Genomic DNA, 19,498 nt, shown 5'->3' on the forward strand with positions numbered 1-19,498 from the left:
AAACTAGTTTAACGCGTAGTGAGAACGGTCAAAGCGGTCTTGGAAGCGATCTTCTAAACCAGTTTGGAAAACCACCTCGCGATGTAGTTTTCAAGATCGCTTTGCCTCGTTAAACTGGTTTTAGCATATTAAAGTGAGGACACAACCGTTCTTCGGGAAGCGATCTTCGCACATTTTGAGCGCGCTACTCAACACGACAGGTGTAGAATGACCATGCTTGTTTCGAATTTCGCACGAAATGTGTCACCCCACTGAGAGCATTTCCATAGCAACAAGAGCGCTTTACGTGAAGTGATTTTGAAAACCACTTTTGTGTGCTCAAGTGGGAACGCTAGCAAAGCGATCTTCCAAACTGGTTTCCTGAATCGGCTTCCAGTAAACTAGTTTTAGAAAGCGTAATGAGAACGGCCTCCATGTCACTTTAGTACAAATGACCTTCCTCTGATCATGCGTAGAATCTTTTGGTCAAGCGCAGAAAGGAACTATAAACTGGCTTATATGAACCTGTCTGTTGAACCAGCCATCGTTACATGGTGATTCTAGTCTCACTAATTCAGACCCTGCATTATGCACTACCGGGTGTGCGAATTGTGAAAATCAAGGGTCTGGTGCCTGCAGACTAACCGAAAAGAGAAAGGATGATGAAGGAAAAAGCTTGTAGAAATTTCGGATAAGGGATGCAATTTCATAGGTCCTGGGCTATATTTGGTTTGTTGAAAATAACCTCCAAAGAGGGATGAAATGAAACGGGAGGAAACCGCCGGGAAGATGAGCATAACAAATTGATTATAAGGCCTACATACATGTAGTTGGCCCAGTTTCTGTTTCACGACATTCTCTACCCTCAAATCAGACTTTATTGAAAAGAGGGTAAATCAGAACAAATGAATGTTTATAGCCGGCCCAGTTTCTGCTTCAGTCCACCCCGACCCAAAATCAGACATACATGTACACTGTACATTCTGATTGTGTCTTGTTTTTAATAAAAGCTGTTCGTATTAAAAGTTAAGAATGTCTTGAAGAACGAGTGGTGTAGGCTATTAAAGTAAACCATCGCCAATGAACATTTAATGGTGAATACCATTTACACAAGAAAGGATCACAAGTTGTTCCTAAAGTCACTCTTAACTTCATACAAACAGCTTTAAGAAATGGCCCCCAGAAGCCAGAACTGTCAATGAGTGTCAGGAACGCCTTTAAGAACGACTGGTAAACCTTTCTTGCACTATACCATTGCCAATGAACATTTAATGGTGAATATCATTTACCACAAGAAAGGATTACCAGTCATTCTTAAAGCAGGGTTCACAGCCCATCAGGGAAATCAGGGAAAATTATTTTACTTTTTCCAGTCAGGGAAAAATTAGGGAATTTGATAAAAAATACCTCAAATCAGGGAAAAATGCCTTGAATGAGGGAATAAATCAGATAATTTTGATCGGACCAAAAGTCAAAAGCAAGGTAGTCAGTCAGACTCTCAATTGTATATCAAAATAACATCCATTGAATCACTGGTTTATGGTGGAACTAATTTGTTTTACATATTGTTTTTATACTGGAAATACATGTAATTCACTGCAAGAACTTTTATAGAAAACATACAAAACTGGGAATGGGTTTAAATGTAATTATCAGGGAATCTGTAAGCTTCATCAGGGAAATATCAGTGAATTTTGTTTTCTTGAAAACCTGGGAACCCTGTGAAAGTTAAAGGCTGCTCTCATTACGCTTTCTACTGGAAACCGATTCAGGAAACCACTTTTGAAGATCGCTTTGCTAGCGTTCCCACTTGATCACACGAAAGTGGTTTTCAAAATCACTTCACGTAAAGCGCTCTTGTTGCTATGGAAATGCTCTCAGTGGGGTGACACGTTTCGCACGAAATTTGAAACCGCAAAATAGGCAATCTACACCTGTCGTGTGGAGTGGCGCGCTCAAAATGTGCGAAGATCACTTCCCGAAGAACGGTTGTGTCCTCACTTACGCTAAAGCCAGTTTAACGAGGCAAAGCGATCTTGAATACTACATCCCGAGGTGGTTTTGAGGCGCACTTCCAAGACCGCTTTGACCGTTCTCACTACGCATTAAACTAGTATCCACTTAACTAATTTCCAGTAAACTAGTTTTAGGAACGTAGTGAGAACGGCCTCTTACTCTTAACTTTGTGACAGCTTTATGAAATGGCCCCCTGAACTGTCAATAATGTAAAACAGATACAGTGCATTTAATGTGGGTTACATTAGTGGTATTGATTAGTGTCAGCTCGGGATGCCCATCATGCTCTGCTGTCTCAGTATGGAAGGAATACGTCAAGAACAGGTGTAGACAAGGTGCGGTCCCATGGTGGAGAAATGCGGGTGGATTCAGACTTTTTTTAGGTCAAGTTAACTTGCATTTTAATGGGGTTGATGTACAGAGCTGACAATTACAATTTTATCCTATTTACCTGTAGGAGTTTTAAGTTGAAACTTTTGAAAGGTGTCACAAAGTAGAATTTTCCCAGAAACATAGGATTTTTAAAAAACTTTTATCAAAGAGTGATGATTATGGCTATGTTTTTTTTTTCCTTCAAAATTTTAAAGAAAAAAATAGGATTGTACGGTAGGCTTGAAAATAGAGTCTGTGGGTGTTTCATATTAAAATCTGTTCATGAGTAAAAAAAAAGACAAGAATCTTATATACTACAGGGACTTTATATATAAACTTGTGGATGACACAATTCACAATTTCAATGGAAATTCTTTAGAAAGAGTGGTCTATCACAGTGTCATGCAAATTCAGCATTTTCTTTTATTTTCTGTAAAATTTATACTTTCTCTCGAATATGTATGATGACTTACATGTACAGATACTGTGGAGATCAATGTTGGTTCAGTGTGAATTGAGCACAGTCGACATACCTAAATGTTTCGTCTGTCGGTGCAGAAACAAACATATTAGAGGGCATTTCTGCGTGCATACAAATGATACAATGCGCATAAGTACCACACTTATGCGCATTGTATCATTTGTATGCACGCAGAAATGCCCTCAGTAGTGCACATTTTGGGCATTGTATAAGGGCGTTTCTGCACCGGTGAGGTGCGTGGAAGTGTGGTTGCTAGTGCCTTCCTGACATGACGATTTGTGCCTTAAGTCGTGACTCTTGTCGATCAGGTGATGATAATGCCTCTAAGATATATGTAGATGCAGTGTGGTAGCATGCTTGCATCCTTTCTCTGGGGGCCAAATAGCATCTCCTTACATAGCAATATGATAGGAGGGCCTCTCTAAACATCTTAACTCATGAATGTATGCTTACACCGAGATGATGGGTCTCTTCACATTGCCAGTTTGTATTGTAGGTGGGAGGGAATGGGGGGGGGAGACATCACATGAGGTAAAGCAGTTTGTACTGGCCCAAAGATCAACTCCCTTTTAATAGAGTTTAGAGCACTGCAATTGATGTGATGGTGGCATTATTAAAACAATGGGGCGGGGGTGAATGGGGGATCCATAGGTGAACAAAAGCTTCTTCAATGCAATCATTAATAAGTGAACAGGTATTCCTCAAAATACAAAAAAGTAGCATTTAAAAAGAGCCCCCGAAATCCAAAAAAAATTAAAATGGAGCCCCTGAAATTTTTTTTTCAGTGACTTAACTTTAAGCCAAAGTAAAAACCTAACTCAAACAGGTTTTGATAACACACAATCTAATTACAAAACGTTGTAAAACGATTACAAATACTTCCTTTGGTTGTTGATTGTAGCTTTATAGTACATACATGTACATTTCCTCCATCTGTTTTGTTAATTGGACAAAAAGCTCCCCTTGTATGTTGAAGAAGAGCTTTTTGCAGTGCTCCTCCACCGCTCTCCTTAAAAGATCTAGGAGAGCTATTTATTGCTCCCCTCATAATTATAAAACTGAGTCCCTGAGGCTATGCAAGGTACTGTTGCTATGTCAGTGGAAGTAGAATAAAGCTATTACAAACATATGGGCCTACAGAATTAGAGCCCTATCATTCAGTTATAATGTGACTGAACAATCGAGTCAGTGTGAAAATATGAAGGTCCACTTTTGAAGTAGGCCTCTGTGGTTATTGAAATAAGGAGGGGGGTATTTGTTCAAGCAAGTGCCAATAGATTATAGGACATATGCATTTGTATTGTTTATTTGGCAAAGAGAAATTAACAGAATGAAAATTTATTTATTTATTTATTAGAACATATTTAATCAGGTACAAAAGATCAGTATAAAACTGTTTTTCATCAATGACCTGATGAAAACATAAAGAATAACATAAATCATCACATCATACATGAAAATATAGTCAAAATCTAAATCAAAGATAACAATACCTAGTAACATAAATAAACAAATATTGGTACTTAAATGGTAATATTAATCAAACTAAAATATTTTAAATTATTAAAAAGGAATAGTAACTAATTTTAATACTACTAATTGTGTAATTTATTCGCTGATAAAAACAATAAACAATGAAATAATCCTGGCACAATAGAAAATCGAGTGAAAAAGAAAGAAAAAAAATGATAACTACAATGTACATGTACAATATGAATGTACTCCGGTAAGTTCAAAGGAAGGGGATACGCCAAAGAAATGTCAATGTGAACAGCTTCTAGTTCAGCTTTAGGGGATCGTGAATAGTAGCACTCATAAAGAGGCCATCATGACGTGTAATTGCGGAGTGCTGTTGAAACGTTCATATCATCGTGTTCTTCAGGCGTAATGCTATTACATGTGACATATAAGCTGAGGAGTAGGTAATAGCTTGTTGATGTCTAGTATTATTATGGACATCATTCCTATTTGGATTGAGGGAGGGGTGTAGGAAAAAAAATCACTTGGGGACCCAGGGATTTCAGCCCCCCCCCAAAAAAAAACAGTTCTAAGTATTTTTCAATAAACTTTTATACTTTCTCTTTTGTGACATCATTTTATTGAATTCTATTTATAACCTATTACGGTTCCCATGTAGCCCCCCTCATCGCTGCTATTGTTTCAAGCAGTTACCTGCTTATTATAGCTGGCCCCTGCATTTTTACCCACTTTACTACATGTATTTTACATGCTTCATTTATGTATTTTTCAGCCTTATACATTATTCATATTTTCGATTGTCACACAATATACTCATTTATGTCATTGTTATTGTATCAATTTTTTATTATGGATTTATGAATAAATGCAGAAACTCCTGAAATTTTTTTTAGTATACCTGAAATACTCAGGAGGGGCCTTGGACAAAAGTAGCTCACCCCCCCCCCATTTTTTGGCCTGCCCTTTAACCCAAAGTTGCTTTTAGAGTCCAGTGACTAAGGGTGTGTTCAATGTCGCTTTCAAAATATAAACTGCAACATGAATCGTGATGGAAAAAGTGATTTCAAAATACAGATATAACAAGAAACAAAGGGTGTGTTCAGTGTCCTCTATTCCCATTCGGAAAAGTAAACATGTTTCAAATCACGATTTGGGGGAAATTTAAATGTCGAAAAAGATGCAACGCGATCACCTTCGCATCGCGAATGCGACATTGAACGTGTTTGAGTTTTGAAACGTCTTTAAATTTGCTCTCACAGTGGACGCCTACACAAGCAGGTGCCATATTGACCTTTCTTGTGATGGGTCAAATTGCGAAATAAAGCTGCGCTAATGAAAGCGGGAAATTTAGAGATCATCAACATAAAAGCAACTTCGTATTTTCTATACTGAACAGTGCAGCGCTGATTGTGTTTGTGTACAGTGTGTTTAAAACACAGGACACAAACACGATCAATGCTGAGATTTCAGTCATGATACATGTTGCTGTTTAAAGGTCAAGTCCACCTCAGAAAAATGTTGATTTGAATCAATAGAGAAATATCAGACAAGCACAATGCTGAAAATTTCATCAAAATCGGATGTAAAATAAGAAAGTTATGACATTTCAAAGTTTCGCTTATTTTCAACAAAATAGTTATATGAACGAGCCAGTTACATCCAAATGAGAGAGTCGATGATGTCACTCACTCACTATTTCTTTTGTTTTTTATTGTTTGAATTATACACTATTTCAATTTTTACGAATTTGACGATTAGGACCTCCTTGCCTGAAGCACAAAATGTTAAATTAATGGAATTCCACGTGTTCAGGGAGGAATGAAACTTCATTTCACATGACAATGATGAGAAAATAAAAAAAATATTTCATATTTCGTATAATAAAATACAAAAGAAATAGTGAGTGATGACCAGTTCCTCATTTGCATACCGACAGAGATGTGCATATAACTGTTTTGTGAAATGAAGCGAAACTTTAAAATGCCATAACTTTCTTATTTTACATCCGATTTTGATGAAATTTTCAGTGTTATGCTTGTTGAATTTTTCTCTTTTTATTCAAATCAAGATTTTGTTGGGGTGGACTTGTCCTTTAAATTTGAAACTGGGCATTGAACACACCCTGTACACATACCTCCATCAAGGACCACATCCACAAGACAGCAGGGCACTACATGTCCACTCTACATTTTGTAGTACAGGCCTACCCTTTCTCAGTGGTGGGAATGGGACTGACCTCTAATGGACAGTTCATGATATGTCTGTTATAACATGTGGTGTCCAGACCAAGTGATCTCCTAAGCAGAGATATCCTTTACAATAACAGATCAACATCATGATATCCCTATCATAGCAGTGGTCAAGTACATGTACATGTATGAGTTCTCATCCATGATAAGTTCATTAGGCAGTTTAGGCCTACAATATACATGTATGTTTCTGATTAAATTGCCAATTTGTTTTCCTGCCTACTCGTCTACTCCGGATGGCATTGCTACTAATTTTGCTGGATCCATAGGTTTCATTAAAATTCATAAGTACTTTTTTTTCTGAGCAAGTAAGCATTTTTTTTCCAGAGCTACATGCCTATTAGGCACATATTTTTTTATTTTGATATCTAAACATTTTGGTGATTTGATTGGATTCTGGTCCAACTCATTTTGAGATAATGAGATCGTTACCACAAGTTCACTAGTATTTATCGCAAACTTGATGTCACCCAAGCATCTTGGCATGTTAATAATGGCCTATGTCTTTGTCAAGACATCCATGGCTGATTACTTAATGAATGAACAAGGCGCTGCTGATTGATATTTCATCTGTCATTCTGAACAAAGGAATATCCAATTCAACTACATACACATACATGTCGCACACTCACTAATTTGTAGTGAATTGTCAAATAAAAAAAGGGCAAAAAAATATGCTTGTTTCAACAAGACAAGGATTTCACACATTCTTTGGGAAGTATGTTTTACGTTGTAAGAGGATAATGCATTTCCCTTTCCTCTCAATTTCACATTATTTTCTACCTATCCATCCTCTTTATACTTCAAATTTTCAATGAAGTTGAGCTACATACGTCCTGGATCCCGTTGCTTTACCACTATGGAAACTTTGCCATCCACTGGTAACTACCATGATAATGCTGATTAACAGCCAATCAAAATCAAGGATTATAAATGCAAGTTACCCTTGGATGGCAAAGTTACCATAATAGGTGGTTTCAGACCGCCTCGAAGTTTGCCAGTTCCAGGTATTGTCTGATCGGGAAATTTACCCCGATCAGAAAATACCAGGTATTTTGGTAATGTGAAAGCAAACTACGCGTAATTTCCCCGAAAGAAAATACCCGCTAAATAGTAGGTACTTGGCGAAATTACGAGAACCTTCGTGGGGATTTTTCCAAGGTCGCAGGTATTTTGGCGATGTGAAAGCAAATTACGGGAACTTTTAGCCCAGCGTGTCGTTGGGCGCGGCGGCGTGGGTGGCTGCTGGGCTAGTGATTTTGAATCTCGCGCCTTGCCTGCTTATCAGACCATATACTGCGCATGCTCGTAACTGCGGGAACTTATCCCGAAGGATGTGTTTCGGGGCGGTGTGAATGCAGGAATAATTAACGGGTATTTTGTAGCCTTAAAAAGTTCTCGTAATTTAATGGGGATTCTTGTGATCGAGGCGGTTTGAAACCACCTAATGGTAACTTTTGGTAATTGCAACGGGCCCCTGTAGACGGTTCCATAACATTTGATCTGGCAATAATTGATCTGCTATAAATTTTGATTTGATTTGATTTATTTCCATATTCCAATAACAAAAGTATATACAAGTGTATTCATTTTTTACTAGCATAACATAACAACAAGCTTATGACATAATGACTAACATATGCACATATACATTCTAACAATCTAATTGAAATAAATTTATACCTGATAAATTTTTTTTTATCATTAAAACAACTAGCAGAAAATGAATATATTTATATATACATTTATGCACATAATACATTTTGAAATGTGGGAGACCTCCATCTTAAGCTAAGAGCTTGAAATTGATAAAGGCCTCGATTCCACTCACAAATGGAATGACCAACTTCAACCCTGGCTTTCATAGTACATGTATACCCTATCTTAAACCTAACCCTATATCTTCTTAGAAGTAAAGCCTGGAGCAATTGTCGCCCGAGCAAATGTCTTGTCGCCACGTACACTGTATGCAACACTGAGGCATTATAATTCTTTTGGAATGCAGGATGTTAGCCCAATGAACTCCCAAGCGTGAACATGTCTGTATAAATTGGATGATTGAATTATCTTGTCAGATCTGTGTTCATACCATGTTTTAAAAGCTTCAGTACATGTACATTCAGGGTGATTGTAAACTGAGTGAAAAGTGAATGGGGCAGTAGGTGGGGGGGGGGGGGAGGCTTTTGCAAGGTGAGCACCATGCTTGTTTGTAAAAACATTAAAAAAATCTGTTGTACCTGCTTCCATTGAAAGGCTAAGTACTATAATTGGCTAAATTGGAAAAAAATGACTCAATGTACAACAGCCTACATGTAGTATATTCATGATGCAGGAATTGGAGATGGGCCTCTATTTGAACCTACATGTATCATGACAAAAAAGACATTGTGTACCATGTTTCTCTGAGTTTTGGAGCAAGATTTTTAACAATATAACGGGTTCATTTTGCAAAGTCCACACATTGAAAAATCAGCCCCCCCTCCCTCGATCCTGGGCTGGAGTCTAGATCCTATGGCTTCATTTTGATGGCCTTAACTGCTTTCATTTAGTCCCACTTATTCATACTGTAAATGGCATAATATCCTGCAACAAATCGACATGATTCATTTGTATTGGAACAGTATGAACCTGGCAATAATTGCTTGATTGAGTTATCTTATTTGACGGGAGATGGGTTGATCCAGGGGTAACAGATGTTTTGGCCTGTCTCTCCCAGTCATCCATCTCTACCAGTGCTTATACACGTTTGACAGTGAACATATAAACAAATGAAATTCATTGGGGTTCGGGAATAACATTATTGGAAGGTTGTTGGGAGGGTAAAGCACATTGCAGGTTTGGGAGCCAAATGACGTTTGGTCAGAATGTGATGAAATATTCTGTGTAGTGTCACATCCACTTTGTTTATTATGCACAAAGTCACTACATTCCTCTCATGATATTGAGATAAAAAAGTTTTGTATTTATTCAGGAATTCTATTGAATTATATTGATTTACTCGTAAGTTTATAATTCTTTTGTTCAATATCACATTCATTCATCCATTCATTCATCATCCATTGATTAGTTGAGTGATTGATTGATTCATTCATTCGTTCGTCCGTCCATCCGTCTGTCCACCCATCCATCCATCCATCCATTCATTCATCCATTCATTTATTACTTTAATGATTCATTCATGTACAATCATAAATGTGCTTTGATTACCGGTAAAAAAAATCTTCATTCATACATTTGTTTTATCTTTTTATTCGGTCAATTAATTGATTATTAAATCAATCTATAATTGAATGATTCATTTGATTATTCATTTGTTCATTCATTCATTTATTCAATAAATTATTTTTTTCAATTATTCATTCATCCATTTGGTCATTCATGTACTATTTGTCTATTTTAAATTTATATCTTTTAACTTCCTTTTTACCATTTTAAATCATGCTGTGAAACTGCTGCCTGATACATCTTTAGTCATGTTTTACCATCTTTATCACTTTCTACATATTAATTATTTATTATGTCTTTATATATCTTCTCTTCAGTTTGCTGCTCCCAGAACTGTACTCTGATTTGTACACAATTCTATAATGCCCGGGTGGGACGATGGGAACAGCCAAACTCTGACTTACTCGTCGCAGAAAGGCCACGATTATAGCTCGGACTACCCAAATACCATTCTGAAATCAGTCAAAGAACAGGTAAGAATTAATTTGCATTTGCCAGCCTCTACCGAGTTTTTTAAAGTGACCATTTCACTTCGTTATGATTTAAGAAATTCTCATTTTGTTTTTTAAAAAATGGGCTGAACAAATCAAATCAATACAAATAATACATCATACATTATACATTTTGCATAACATAAAGGAAATAGTATTAAAAGATATAAAAATATTAAACAAAATTATTTGTTTTTTTGTATATAGCTACAGCTTAGGATAATCGCAAATTTTGTAATTGATAAATGTCAAGAAGTGGAGTTTGCCATTGAGATTCCCCCCCCCCAAAAGTACTAAAATTTGTTATGAATTTTGAATTATTATTTGCATGCAATCAATCACCTCTTTATCTCCTTTGATACAATTTTCAACATATTCTAGGAAGCCCAGTTTGCCCAGCTTACCAGAGAATTTGAGGCCGACAAGTTGATTGCGGCCAATCAGATTAACCGTAGCAGAGTCGACTCGGACACCGCTACTCTGAATAGTATCAGGTAAGGTATTGACCAATCAGGTGAACCGTTTCATTAACTTAAATAATAATTATACTTGCTTATATATTGCGCTTAATACTTACTTTGTCAGAAGTCTCTAAGCGCTCTACAGTATGCAGAATAATTACCCTGGCTTTAGCAGTGCAGCTGTTACGCGCGCTGCGTTTCAAGGAATAAATTCCTGCCAGGTACCCATTTACCTCACCTGGGTTGAGTGCAGCACATTGTAGATTGCAATAAATTGCAATGAGACCTCGTTAGACCAATCAGAGTTTGTTACACACTGATTATGCCAGTATAGCAGGAATCAATATAGAAGCTGTTTCTAATGGTAGTGGTGTTTAATTAATATATTTCAAGCAATTTTGACATCATAGATTTTCACTTTTTGCATTTCATCGCTTTTTATACCATATTTTGGTAGAGCATGATAAAAAAACCCTCAACCGAAATTTGGTGGGAATCGGTCCATAGGGCCCAAAGATATGACCTAATGAATACATAGTTAGCCCAATTGAAGTCAATGTATTATTGGCCTGGTTCCTTCAAACGCCTATATGAGCTGTTTCAAATGGTAGCGGTGTCTAATTTAACTGACCAAGCTATTCTAACATTTGATGCACAAAATTGTGCTTCAGTTTGTCGTCCAAATGGAAGAATTTATTTTTATAATTGATTATTATCAGCCTAACCAGTAGAAGGAATAGACACCTGTAAAAGGAATAGACAGCTTTACTAGAGTCAAGTTTCATTCATAAAAATTAGTTAGGACGATTATTCAGCAAGTTATACCTGTATTTAAAGGTATTGTTTAACTTTGTGAGCAGCCGATTTAAAAAATTCTCAAACCATGATGAAACGTGTGTACAAGTGCATGTATTAGAACTAATAAACCCTGAAAACAACCATTATTGGGAATGAAAAGCTAAAACTACAAGGCGAACCCCGATTTTGTAAATAGGCATCTTACAGACACCTAAATAGTACACATAAGTGTATGGGATGAAATTAAGATGGTGTTTCCGGTCACTTTATATTTCAATTTTTGAAGCGCTAAATGATTATTTTCGAACGCATTTTTTTCTGGGCTTCATTTTGGTAACATATAACAGACACAGGTGGCAAGTGTGATCTTCTAGCTCAGATTTTTTAAAAGTCAAACAAATGTTAACCAATCACTTTAATCAGAATTAGTAATATACATACGGTGGTGCTCAAAAGATAGTGAGCCCCACCAGAAAATAAACACATTTGAAAGTGTTCAAGTTCTACCATGTTTTAGATATTGTAAAGTCAGGTGATAAGGTATTACATTCAGTGAAGTGTGTTTCTCTGAGCTTGCCGAACATTAGGTGGTTTCAGACCGCCTCAAAGTTCGTCAGTTCCAGGTATTCTCTGATCGGGAAATTTACCACGATCAGAAAATACCAGGTATTTTGGTAATGTGAAAGCAAACTACGCGTAATTTCCTCGAAAGAAAATACCCGCTAAATAGTAGGTACTTGGCGAAATGACGAGAACTTTCGCAGGGATTTTTCCAAGGTCGCAGGTATTTTGGCAATGTGAAAGCAATTTATGGGAACTTTTAGCCTAGCGTGTCGTTGGGCGCGGCGGGGTGGGTGGCTGCTGGGCTAGTGATTTTGAATCTCGCGCCTTGCCTGCTTATCAGACCGTACTGCGCATGCTTGTAACTTTGGGAACTTATCCCGAAAGGGTATGTTTCAGGGCGGTGTGAATGCAGGAATGATTAATGGGAATTTTTTAGCCTTAAAAAGTTCTCGTAATTTAACGGGGGTTCTTGTGATCGAGGCGGTTTGAAACCACCTATTGTAGTGTTGTTGTCTACATTCAACACTCAACACGGAGGAGTGCCATTTGTTATCAAATTCACTATTAAAACTTTTGAGCACAACACTATGTATTTAATGTATGATGATTTATACTAGTATTAGAACTTCAATATGTTTTATTGTAATGCCTTTGCTATTGTTTGCTTGCTGTTTAATACCTCCGTTTATCATGGCATGTATTCTATTATTATATGCTTTATTCGGTGACTTGTATATGACCCTTTGATTATAAGTTCATGAATGTATTTCAGTCTTGCACGCTCCCAAAGCATGAATGGAATGTATGTATAGTGCATGAACTGGTATTTGTAAGGATTATTCATTTAACCCTAAAAAATTTGGACGGAATTTATATATGTTTCACGGTGTAACAGGCCCTTTTACAGTAAACTAAAAAAGGTATATTAGTTTCATATTCCTATATATAAATATATTCATACTTGCTAATATCACCAAAGGAAATTCTAATGTTAACAATGATCTAACAATTGGTGAAATTATGCATTGTACAAAAAAAAAATAATTGATTACTGGGGAATGCAAGGAAGACTAATTCTACACTCTCCTCATTATCAAGTCAACATTTCTTCAAACTGGCGGCAAATTAGTTGTTAGAAAGTAGACCTTGGCTTGATGCAGCACTTATTCTGGAAGAAGAAAATAGCCCCCCCCACAAAAAAAAGAAAAAGAACAAAATAATGAAAAGGAATGAACTTATTGAGCTTTCAATTTTCTTCTTTGCAAAACTTCTGACTTAGTCTTTTGACCACACTACATGTATTTTATTTTCTGTGTCAAGGATGAAAAAATTCAGACTTTTCAAATATTTTTCATCGCAGAAAACCCATTTTTTGTGTACAAGAAGTCCCATTCTTGATATTTACATGGGTCTATTTTTTCTATTCTTAATGGTATCCATGCTTTTTGATATTATTTTCTTTCTATCCCCTTGATATTTGTACTGGTTTTTATAGAACTTGTGATAAAATAGAACAAAAGTGGGCAAAGCTGCTGTCTATTAAATAGCATAAAGGAAGATGGTTTATTTTGTGTAGGGGAGACTGGGGTTATTTGGAACATGAGAAAAGTTGAAACATTGTGCTTTTCTTAAATGCCTGTAACATACATGTAAATTTTTGCAATACTGCCCTCAATTTATTGCAATAATGATTCAACACTGTTGTATTATTAATAGCAATAAATTGAGGGCAGTATTGCATAAAGTTATTTTACAGGCTTGAAAGAAAATTACTATGTTTCAACTTACCCCATGTTCCAACTAACCCTGGTCTCCCCTACATTTTGTGTACTGATGTAGGTCTACATGGACTTGTATAACATAACTCTTTATTTCACAATGGGCCTTTTAAAGAGGAAATTCACCCTGACAAAAAGTTTATTGTACAAATTGCAGAAAAATTGAAAATATTGCAGAAGGTTTGAGTCTTTGAGACAAATCCATCAAAGATAAAAGTTATTAGATTTTTAATTTCTTGATTTGTGGGGTCATATCGGAGCAGCATTCCTACATAGCAAATGGTAAAAAATCAATGAAATGTCATTTTGTTAGAAAATTAAAAATAGTTTTGATGGTACTTTAAGTATAACAATAGACAAATCATTTCACATCTGTTCTTAAAAAGATAAAAAAAGTCATCATGAACCATAACAAAATTGAAATTTGTGGATTTTATATTTATACATAACATATGGGGCAGCTGCTCGTTAATGATGTCACAATCAAAACTTCATATTCTTATAACTACTTATTAAACCTTTTAAGGAATTTCCTCAAACCTTCACCAATATTCATTATTCTCTCTGCTTTATTTACAACTAACTTTTCTTCAGGGTGAATTTCCCCTCTAAGTCACTATTATTTATCTGCATGCTTTGCTCTGTATTACCTCTTTCCTATTACCTTGCCCCTCCCCCCCGGGTCGCAACCTTCCCATGATGCATCCATCACTACAGCGAGACAAACGATTCGTTCTCCTGGCGGCGCTCTGCCGGCCAGACAGAGTCTCATATGGACGAAGGCAGTAGCTTCGTGGTGGACGTGCCTTCCACTAATCTGCTTGATTCTTGTTTGTAAGTGGTGTGGTTGTCATGGTTACTAGATGATTTCATTCTTTGGAATTCTTTCTAATACGTCCATTAACTCTTTGGATAAAGCTTCACTGTAAAAACACTGATTAAAATTGTACACATGTTTAAATAATCCTATCACTCTAACAACTATTGTTTAAACTTTTTAAACAACTCTTTAAACTTTTAAATAACTTTTTGAACTTTTAAACAACTTTTTGAACTTTTTAACAACTTTTTGAACTTTTTAAACAACTGTTTAAATTTTTTAAACAACTGTTTAAACTTTTTTAAACAACTGTTTAATGTTATTAAACATGTTGTTTAAAAAGTTTAAGCAATTACAAAAAGTAACTTTAAACAACTTTTTGTTAGAGTGACAGGCTTAATTAGCAATGTGCTATTTTTTTGTGTTGTGTGACATTTATTCAGCATGCACTTGTTGTAATAACCTTTGTTTGAACAGTCATTATTAATACATGTTCTGTAGATTGGGTTTCACTTTCTGTTTCAATGATTTGTGATTGCATGCCATCCATGTATTTACATTGCTTCATTGCTTGTTTCATAAAATATGAAATAAAATGATAAATAAAAGATTGAAATCATATTAAATGGAAATAGTATACATATGTAGTGCACAATATAACAACAAAAACGCAAGCACCAAATTAATACATAATATCAAGATAAACAAAAATTGTCAGAAGACGAATCATGTTCAATACCACATTAACATCTATGTCCAGAATCACAGAACTATTAAAAGAAAAAGACAACGCTATAGAATCAATACGAGTAAAAAAGATAAGACATATTAATTATGCAAAATAAACAAACAAAATTACCAGATTGTGTACAATTAAAGAATACAAAGAGATGCAGGATAAGGAGAAAAATATACAAGTATACATGTAGGCAGAATTTAACAAGAGCGAGGAGAAAAAGGACAAAGAGAACAAAACAGAAGAGCAAGTAGAATTAGAAAGAAACAAGAAGAGCAATTGCATAAAGAACATGCTGTAACTGATTAATTTCGGAAACAATGAAGGGGGGGGGGGAATAGAATGTTTTGTTTTTAAAAGTTCTTTATGTGTGAAATTGGGAAAATACTACATGTTTATCAGCATCTACATACACATGTATGCATTGTAGTCTTGTTTTTCTTCAAGAGCAGAGCTGCTTCATAAAATAAACTGTTTGGAAACTGCTGACCTTCCAAACAACCTTCCTCCATTCAAATTAAAACGAAACCCCACAAAACAGATCTTAACAAATTATCCGCTTTCATGACCTCACCTTTCCATTCAAATGATGCACCAATTATACACCTGTGAATGGGTTTATATTCCACTGCACCCGTAAAACATGACTATTTGCGTTTTGTGTGCATTGTAGCATGTTGTGTTTACATTGCATATTTGCAGAGTGAGGTGGCCTCATTCAAAGCCACATCTATTGGCCTTTTTCATCAAAGGTTTCATGCATTGGCCTTGTTCATATTTTGTATTGTTTGTCTCTGGACATATTGAAGCGTGAATGCCCCATTGAGTGTGTGTATGTAAACCTTGTTCACATTTGCATGCCATTTGTGTTTCAGTGTGCAGTGTTGATATATAATGCATACATGTAGGCCAACATCTAGAATGTTGCCCTGTTCCCATATTAACCTTGTCATGTGCTATGTTTCTATAACAGTTGTTGCTATAACAGTTCATTTAAAATTTAGACACATTTTTTGACAAAGTGTGAATACTGATTTTTTTGGGTAAAAATCCAATACAAATACATGACCTTTCTCTTTGTTGAATGTATAAATAAAAACTGTCCCAATTTTAATATTTCAACAAATTATATTTCAATAATTTGTGGCAAACATTCTAAAGATCATTAACCAAGTAGAAAATATCACAAAACTCACTTATACGAAAATCCCGTCGTGTTTTTCGAACACCTCTTGATTTTCGCCGCCCGATGTAGAAGGGGTCCTGAAGTTACGCACTCGGCCATGTGTTTTGAGTTGGGCCCATTTCCGTTACAACTCAAATTTTCCTCGAAAATCGCACCATTTTATACAATTGTATTATATTCTTATGTTTGACATCCTTTACCCATAAAAGTATATATATTCTAAAAGGAAATTGTCTGAGGAATTCAAAAATGGAATCAGAAAAGGCATAGGGTAATGTCATAAAAAGTTAAAGGTCAAAATATGTGGAAAACTGAAAAAAACATACTTCCCAATAAATCTGAGAATCAGATAAACTTTACACCCTATAGGGAAATAACATGCATATTTCAATTCTTTAGAGTGAGACCTTTCCAGTGATATATAACTTGTTGGGGATAACTCTACCAAAATAACTGGGCGCAATCATCTTTTAAGACCAAATTTCACATCACACTTTTTGCGGGTAAATATGTATCAATGCTTGATTTACCCCCTAAAATATTAATTAGCCTTGCCTTTAGTTGCATAAATACACTTGCAAACACTAACCAGTATATTATAATATATTTACTGTGGTTATTATGAATAAAAAATGATTTCATTTGACTCAAATTGTGGGATTTGTCACCTCTTGGCTCAAAGACCGGTGGACCACAGGTTGACAACTGAGAGTCAGGTTTAACATATAAATATAGGAAGATGTGAATGCACAATGAAAAGTTCTCATTACTGCTTAGCTTATTAGATTAGAGTGAACAAAAACAACTGACAAGTTATAAATAAATCCAGACACCTGGCAAAAATACTTTGATTATGTTATTTTAGAGTGTTATATTTTAAATATACCCTCATGTTCAACATTCTGCAGGACATGGTCTCTTGGTACTGTGTCAATTGAATGTCTATGCACAGAACATATTTCTATGAGTACATTTGCCTCTGTTTAGTTTAATCTTTGTACCAGTTTCATTCTCAAGTAGTTTTTTGTTTATTTTTTTTATAATTTGGAAAAATATTCTCTGAACACTTTTGTGCCAGCCAAATATGTGTCATTTACTGATTTATAGAAGCAGTGTGATGTAATATTAAGAAAAGAGTAAATAGAATCAGATGAGGACTTTATTGCAACAAACAAGTTTTCATTGATTAAATTTGCATAAAAGGTGTATTTATATCTATTATGATACCAGAGTAATCTGAAGATTCTGACACAAAGTTATCATTATCGGTCTACGCTGTCAATATTGAAACCATGAGGTCATAATTATTAAAACAATAGATTGATTTATCTCTGAAGCCTTTAATTAGTTTGTGCTTTTCTTTTTGAAATTTATGCAGCTTCTAAATTTTATTCAAGGTGTAACCCACAACTGTATTTTATCTCTCCTCATTTCCTATACATCAGACAGTCACAATTTCAATCATGTTAATTTTATGTTTTACATCAATTAATTATACTAATTAGCTTAATTAGGTACCCTTTAAACTTAAAAGTTCAAAATTGACCCACTTATGATTGAAGAATAAGCTAGTGAGCCCCAAAACTATTACATATTTAGGTAATGTGATGTTACACATTTAGTTTCTTAATGAAATGAAAATTTATGCTCCCCTCGTCATGCTCCCCTCGTCCACCACCATGCAAAAATGGCCAATCGATGTTACATAATTGCTAATTACTGGTAAACGAAGTAATCTCAAGTATTTCTTTTTCTTTTAAGTAATTGGTATAAAGATTCCCTTTAATATGATACCAAATATACCAATGTAGCACATGTATTTCAAGTTTTATACCATTAATTATTTCTGTGCTTGTCGTGCAAATGTAACGATACCACCTATTTGCGGGCCCAACTTAAAACGCATGGCCACTCGCTTTACCATGCAAAAAAAAATAATATTTCCTGTGCCTCAATTTCCAAAATATGTTCAAATTATTATAGGATAAAATGAAATTAAAGCGAATATAACTCCAAACTCCCTAACAGTAGTTGGTTTTCTCTGCATTTAGAGATTTACTGCAGCCTCTGTAGAAAAAAATTAATAGGAATTGTTCATCACTCTGAAGTCACAGTTCCACACACAGAGTGCGCATTTGCCATTGAAAACTGCATGCGCGATGAGTGGTGTGTAGCTTTAGGACCCGCGTAGCTTTAGGACCCCCTACCATACATTTGCTAATCACTTTATAGAGTATATGTGAATTTACATGTTATCATTAGGCTGTACGCTGCATGAATTGCCAAATATCATATATTGGGACAGATCATATGTAAAAAAACACAATAGGTCCATGGTACTAAAACAAGATCATTGAATCTTGTTTCAAATGCGAATGGGGGGGGGGGGTGTTGGGGGTATCACAATCATCAAAATATTAGGCTTATATTATCCTGAGTCAAGAAAACGACAAATACATGTAATCTCTCCATCTTGAATACAATATCACTGCAATTATACCGTTTTCCCAGTAGGTTTGAAAGAGTATAAAGGACAAATACCTTCAGGATGTCATGTAAACCTTAATTTCACATTTTTTATTCACACGGCATATTAGTCAGAATTTCAAGAGAGGAGACCTTGCCTTGTTCATATTATGATAATCTGTAATTTGCTATTTGGAGATTATGTCTTGTATGAACACATCTATCACAATTCAGCTGTCAGCTAAAGAAGGGTTTGCTTTGCACTATTATGTCATTGAGTGGCCTTGTTCATATTGATAGTTAATCCTTGAATAAACTTAGTTCAGGACTTCAATGCAATTTAATATCCTGTATAATGAGAATCAGAAAGGAATTACTTTACCCATGAGATACACAA

At 35.4% G+C, this 19,498-nt stretch overlaps 1 protein-coding gene across 7 annotated transcripts in view; it reads left to right on the forward strand.

Annotated features, from left to right (window-relative positions):
- Positions 1-19,498, forward strand: part of LOC121417423 (plakophilin-4-like) — a 90,629-nt gene that overhangs the window by 26,170 nt on the left and 44,961 nt on the right. For 6 of the 7 annotated variants that reach the window (XM_041611125.1, XM_041611123.1, XM_041611127.1 and 3 more), the window contains 3 exons: positions 10,119-10,274; positions 10,674-10,786; positions 14,611-14,727. In XM_041611125.1, coding sequence (XP_041467059.1) covers positions 10,164-10,274; positions 10,674-10,786; positions 14,611-14,727 — 341 coding nt within the window. In that variant the 5' untranslated portion in view covers positions 10,119-10,163. The remainder of the gene's footprint in view (positions 1-10,118; positions 10,275-10,673; positions 10,787-14,610; positions 14,728-19,498) is intronic. The other variant, XM_041611130.1, reaches the window with a different exon arrangement.

The sequence above is a fragment of the Lytechinus variegatus genome, chromosome 6 (assembly GCF_018143015.1).
Source record: "Lytechinus variegatus isolate NC3 chromosome 6, Lvar_3.0, whole genome shotgun sequence".
Taxonomy (NCBI): Eukaryota; Metazoa; Echinodermata; class Echinoidea; order Temnopleuroida; family Toxopneustidae; genus Lytechinus; species Lytechinus variegatus.